Source organism: Sciurus vulgaris (genome assembly GCF_902686455.1).
Source record: "Sciurus vulgaris genome assembly, chromosome: 11".
Lineage (NCBI taxonomy): Eukaryota > Metazoa > Chordata > Mammalia > Rodentia > Sciuridae > Sciurus > Sciurus vulgaris.
Window position 1 is genome coordinate 97,104,792 of NC_136472.1, and position 6,626 is coordinate 97,111,417.

Here is a 6,626-nt window from a genome sequence, read left to right on the forward strand (position 1 = left end):
CTCTGATGTGGATTTGTGCCCATTTATGTATTTATATAATTACTTGAAACTAATGTTGATTGAGTGACATTTATTTTCTTCTTTATTTTGCCAGTGTACCCATCAGTGGAACCAGGATGGTTAAAGGCAACTTATGAAGGCAAAACAGGACTAGTCCCAGAAAATTATGTTGTCTTCCTCTAATACTATTTAGTGGATGGCAGTATCTTCATGGTATCCATGGTAACAAATAATAAGTGCTATGATTTTATCTGACACAGATATGGGGATCAGCCCACTAAATGAAAACAGTCAATTTCTATCAAGTTCTTCATCAGCAGACTATGTAGCTCCCTATTAATGGAGAAAGAAAAAATGTTAAAATTGTGGCCATTCTTTTTTGGCTGCTTTTTTATTTTAAAACATCTTGCTTTTTTTATGGTAACAAGTAGTTTTCCACAATGCCTCTTCCGTAGCAACTGTAGAATCTCAAATACTGTGTTCATTACTATATCCTTAAAATTTGGAACCCAGAAATCTGCTTATATGGATTTTGAGATTTTTCCTTTACTGCCTGGCATTCTCTGAGGAAGCTTGAGATCAATACTTAAAAGTGCAATTTAAATTGTTCATCTATTATTTTTTCTTAAAAATAATACTCCTTTTATATATGATTGTTTTGCTGGTCCTAAACATTTCAAGGAAATATAACTCTTTGTTTTAACATTATTTTATATGTTTTCCAAGTAGATGATAATATTTCAAAAGCAATGATATACATAATGTCTGTAAAAAAGAAAAAAAAAAAGCCAAATTAAGTCGTACACTGATTCTGTAAATAATTCATTTAAAATTCCAGATAACTTCCACTAGTTTAGAGCAGGGATCAGCAAGCTTTTTCAAACCCAGGGCCTCATACATGCTAGGCAAGTGTTATCACTGAGCCACATCTCAGCCCAGCAACTGTTTCTGTAAAGGCTTGATAGTTGATATTTTTGTGGTGTGCTAGATATTACTTGTGGGTCATAACTTACTGGCCCCTATTTTAGAGGATGTGTAAAACTATCTTCATAATTTCTGGACTTTACAAAATTTTACATTAAAATATATATACTAATAAATCATATGGACATATCCTCTACCAGTAGCATCATAACAGTATCACAAGAGAATAATTATAACAATGGGAAAATTATAAAAGTGCAATTCATTGCATGCAACTGAAATTCCACTTGTGACATTGTAGTGTCAAAGTATTTTGATGACATCCAGCTTTGGCTTATCAGATGTGTTTTCATGTTCCCAAAAACACTAATGGGAAAGCTATTTGGATCCTAAAGTCTAGGTGTGGTTGAAGCAAAATAAACACAAAAATACAGGATTCTTAAATTACATAAAATGACAATGTTTGAAATTATGTCATCATCTTGAACAAAAAGAAAATCTATATGTGATTTTCTTTTATGGCATTTAGTTTACTAGGAATTTCACTGAATTTATAAAGCATAGAAATAGATATTTGCTACCTAATTATATATTCATCAACTGGTTATATATCAACCATTTTTCTATTATTTCTATTTCAATAATTCTAATATATTATTTCTATAAATATATACGGTAAAGAGCCTTTCTTCTTGAGATTCCAAAAGGCTGGCCTGCCACCAGCTACCATGGCCCTGCTCTGCTTGGCTTTGACAACTAACTGGTTACTTCTGTTTCTTCCACTTTAGAGACACTCAGGTAATTACTGTATAAAACTTTTTACATATTATAATCTCAATTCCATCTACTTGTAAATTAACATTTCTAGAGCTAATAAAGATGCACACAACTATGCCTCAGAGCATTTATGCTTTTAAAAGTAAAAATAATGGACTTAATTAACTGGTAAAGAGGGTAACAGTAGATGGAGAATCACAACCAGGAAAAATATCAGTGGATTGAAATAAATGAATGAAAAACATATTCCACCATTAACAAAAATTAGTAATGTTATGTGAAAATCTGATGTTTCTCCTTTCCTTTTTCCTCCTGCTGTTGATCTCTGTGCACTGTAATGAGGTATTGCTGGAGCTTCTTGGTCAAGTGGCCCTCAGTAGTAGTAACACCATTGCTGGCACTGTAATTGCCCTCTGCTGGAACAGAAGGTAGTCTTTGCAATGTACCAGTCCCTGATCTATATGCCCCTCCTCAATTTAAGCACCCTTACCATTGTCTGGCATCTGGCTAGATTAGGACCTCTCAAAGCAAATTACTTTTCTTTCAAAGACCAATTTGACTCTAAAAGAGAGATTCAGAATCTTACTTCACTTGCTGCTGCATAAAGAAATTTCAAGTTTTTATTTCAACATTTTATTTTGACACAGGGTGTCCCTGCTTCTGAGTTGTCCATGAGCTAATTCCAGTGATGCTTAGTAAGGAATTAACTGCACAGGATGTGTGTATGACATCCAACTCTCCTTTCTAACAGAGAGGCCTATATTGTGGCATAACTTGTGGTCTTTTTCCTGAAATGAACTACGTGCTGGTTCATGTACTTTTCTTCAAAGTTTTGACTTTATAGGTTTGAAGGAATAGTTCATTTTTCTTCATATTGATTACATGTATAAGCAAGTCATGGCCATATACTGGAGAGAAGCTAAGGCTGCTTTCCCTTGAAGTAAGTTTCCTATGAAAAGGTGTCTTTAAGCACCAAGAACTGGTCCTCTAAAACACCTGGACTATTAGTTAGTCAACAAAGTAAATAATGCCAGTCATGAAAACAGCAGCACGTTCTGAATTATAATTGTGTTGGAAGTGTGAAGATTTGTTAAAATTGCCACATTCAAACCCTTGAAACAAAAATGTGCTCCCAAACCACTTCTTTCAGTGCAATCAGTATGAGCATGAGATTGAGGGTCTAAATTAATCATCTTGTATGTTTTGTGAAAATATCCCTGAGTACAGAATATGCATTTCACAGGTGACTTTTGTTATGCCATTACTCCATGTTTAGTTTATAGAAACTAGTCATTCAACTGAAGGATATTTCTGTATTATATGTGAATATCTGAAAAGTGAAATAATCTTTATATTCCTGTAATGTTCATGAAGTATGAGAGGGAATCGTTTTTCCTTATGTGATGTAAGTGGTTTTGCTTGTGTGTTGTGTTGGTTCTCCATGCTTTGTAATTGTGCATGAGTATAACCAGATTTCTCAACCATGGCTCATTTGCTGGTTCTTTGAGGGATGGTGGAGAAAAAAAATATGTACCTTGTATTTCCCATAACCCCCAAGCTACCTGATTTCCAAATAGAAAAAAATAAAGTCTTATTTGTGATAATTAGTTACACATTGTGACATGCCTTCTAAAAATCGACTATGTTGTGAAGAAAACAAGTCTTTTACTATAAACTGACACCTGTCAGTCTTCTCACTCCCATTCTTCAGGTCTAGGTGGAAAAGGCTGTCATTCATGTGGGTGTTAACTTAGAAGAGTTCCTCAGAGCCCCATCTTGGGCAGTTTCAGTTTGTAGCACTGGTTGAATACCCTTATCCAATATTCTTGGGACAAGAAGTTGTGGATTTTTTTTTTCAGATTGTTTTGCAATATTTACATATATATATGAGATACCTTATATATAAATGCAGACATTATGGGGATGAGACCCAGGGTGAGGCATGACATTCATTTATGTTCCATATACACCTTATACACCTAGCCTGAAGTTAATTTTATCTAATATTTTTAATAACTTAGTGCATGAAATAGTTTAGAGAATGGGGTCTTTTATTGCTGGGGTCATGTGCTTGTTCAGAAAGTCTCAGATTTTGGATGAGGGATACTCAACCCATAATACCCCCAAATATATATTGATAATACCTTAATTAGTATTAAGAATGCCAGTCTGATTTATACTTTATCAGCTGAAGTCAGGTAGACGAGATTAGGATCAGATTTTGTTCTTTGGTTTCATAATACATTTGGAACTTACAGCTTGAGTCGTTGGGTGAGACTCCAAAATCATATCTCCTGGTAACAATAAAAAGCAAAGGCTTGACTCTTGTCCAGAAGTTATTTTCCTCTTGAGCAAAGGTTTCTACCTTAGGGTAAAATTGCTCTCTAATTTTGCCTTGTTTACTTTGATATTACCTTCTGAAATCCAAACACGTTTAAAAACAAGATTAACCTTCCTGAACAATCTTTATCAGCCTATCTCCTGCTGATTCACATACTCAATGACAAGTATTTATGAGCTAGTCTCAGTTTCCTGAGCACATGCACTGTCTGCTTCCATCCTTTCCATTACCTTTCTACATCAGATGTGCAGATTGAATTGGTGATAACCTTGGGAAAACTCAGGATTATGAATGGTGTGGACTTTTAGAGGATAACATCCATGAAAAAGCTTTTTCATAATTTTAGAGCAACTGCACTCATTGTTTTAATATTATGAAGCATTCACAGTAATCCATTGACAGAAAACAAATCGGTATGTCCCAGACCAATGTTTAGAAGCTGTTTGTATGGGGAGGGAGTCCAGCAGGTCACCACTTCACCCTAGGCACTAATGAGGGAGAGACCAAGGTCAAGAGTGAATATGTACTAGTGCTAAATAGAGATTGAGCATCTGTGTATTTATTGAAATAGTTCCAAAAGACACAGACCATTTTTAGTTATTACAAGCATCTTCCATTCAAGATGCTCATGTACAGGGCAGCCTGAGGAACTTCAGTGTTGGAGAAGGGTGGAGGCTGAAGGTGCCCAAACTGCCTCTAATGAAATTCCCTTTGTATCATCTCAGTGTTTCTCACAGTCTATACCCTGCCAGGATTGAGAGCAACCCAGTTGTGCCTTGAATCCAGTCAGTGTCTTAGGTGAAAAGGGTGCATTGTTTTCTATGTGACAGCATGTTACAGGTTTTACACCCACCAGATCAACTGCCTTCTTTCTGCAGAGAATGATACCTCTATATCTGACCTAAGAATACTGCCTGCATATGAGTTACATTAAAATCCACATTATCATCACGTGTTGAAGGCTGGAATTTTATAAGTCCTTTTTGAACTTTGAGCTGAAACCTTTACGGTAGGAAGTTTGGCAGGGAAGACGCCTGGGTTTTTAATTCAGAATACTATTTATATACTGTTAAAATTTGAGGTACTATAGTTTATATAAAAGTTGGATATTTAGATATTGTATTTTAGTACTAGGAGCTTCTTTGCAACCATTAACGTGACAAATTAAGTAATAAATATGAAAATGATTGACAGTAAATTATCATATTGAATTTTTTGTTTATTCTGTAGTGTTCTGTATTTATCTGCACTTTGTGTATATGCATATATACACACATGCGTATGTCAACATGTAAATAACCTCATGTTATTCCTAATCTAAATTGCCACGATATCTGTAATGTCTGTTTACACTGTGTTTTAAATTACTTTAAAAATAAACGATATAAGCACATTTTAATTTAGTCTTTGTACTTAAAGACCCACTGTGTTAGACCACAGCTCTCTATCTTAGCTTCATACTGGGATAAAACACAATTTCTAATACTGTGAATGGTTGTCATTTGGATAAGTAGAAGATCATAGCAGAATTTGATGACCTTTTCTTGATTGGTAAATATATTATGAGAGATCAGGAGAATATGGTATCAATAATGTAAGTGTTGAAGGAGAGAGGAAAATGGACCATAAACAGAATATCAACTATAACAGACTTATCTAAATATATGTTTGCAAGAATTTAAAAGTGTCCTGTTTTAGTCAACTTTTTCACCACTGTGACCAAAAAGACATGACAGGAACTATTAGAGAAGGAAAAGTTTATTCCAGGGCTTACAGTTTCAGAGGTCTTAGTCCATAGAAGGCAGACTCCATTCCTTGGGGCTCAAGGTAAGGCAGAATATCATGGAGGAAGGGTATAGTGGAGGAAAGCAGGTCAGCACATCACACCAGGAAGCAGAGAGAACAAGCATGCTGTCCTCACCACAAAATATAAATTCCAAAGGCTCACCCCCAGTGACCTCCCTTCTCCAGTCATACCACCTGCTTTCACTTGCCACTCTTAATCCTTATCAGGGGATTAATTCACTGGTTGGGTGAATTAATCAGAGCCCAATCATTTCATCCCTAAACCTTCTTACATTGTCTCACACAGTAAGTTTTGGGGGCGACCACATATCTAAACTGTAACATGTACTATGAATGAAGTATTAGCATGCAAATATCCTCTTAAATATTTATTGGCTTAATGACCTTCTTGGTCACTATTTGACATCTAACAAAAATTTGTTTTTTCCTCACATCGAAGAAAATCATGTATTTTTTGTGTAGAAATTGGATTATTAGAGTGCAGCAAATTGCCTTCAAAACTAAGCCTGTCAGGTTCTTTGAGCATTCAACCTGGTTTGAACAAATAGATTATAGTTTTTATCAAAATCAGAACAGAGGTGATAAATTCATGATACAAGACCTATTGAGATAGAAAGAGTAATCAGTTACAGTATGAATAAGCTGAAAATAACTGTTGGTAGGTGTATTACTCAGGATTCTCGAGAGGAACAGGAAGTCTGATTATAAAATGGGGATGTATCAGATTGGCTTACTCCACCAGAAGCTGGATAGTCCACAATGACTGTCTCCAGCTGGA

The 6,626-nt window shown here is 35.2% G+C and overlaps 1 protein-coding gene across 2 annotated transcripts in view; it reads left to right on the forward strand.

The window, feature by feature from the left end:
• Positions 1 to 2,682, forward strand: part of ARHGAP42 (Rho GTPase activating protein 42) — a 254,950-nt gene extending 252,268 nt beyond the window's left edge. For both annotated transcript variants that reach the window (XM_079101943.1, XM_079101944.1), the window contains one exon: positions 95 to 2,682. In XM_079101943.1, coding sequence (XP_078958069.1) covers positions 95 to 183 — 89 coding nt within the window. In that variant the 3' untranslated portion in view covers positions 184 to 2,682. The remainder of the gene's footprint in view (positions 1 to 94) is intronic.
• The last annotated feature ends 3,944 nt before the right edge of the window (positions 2,683 to 6,626 follow it).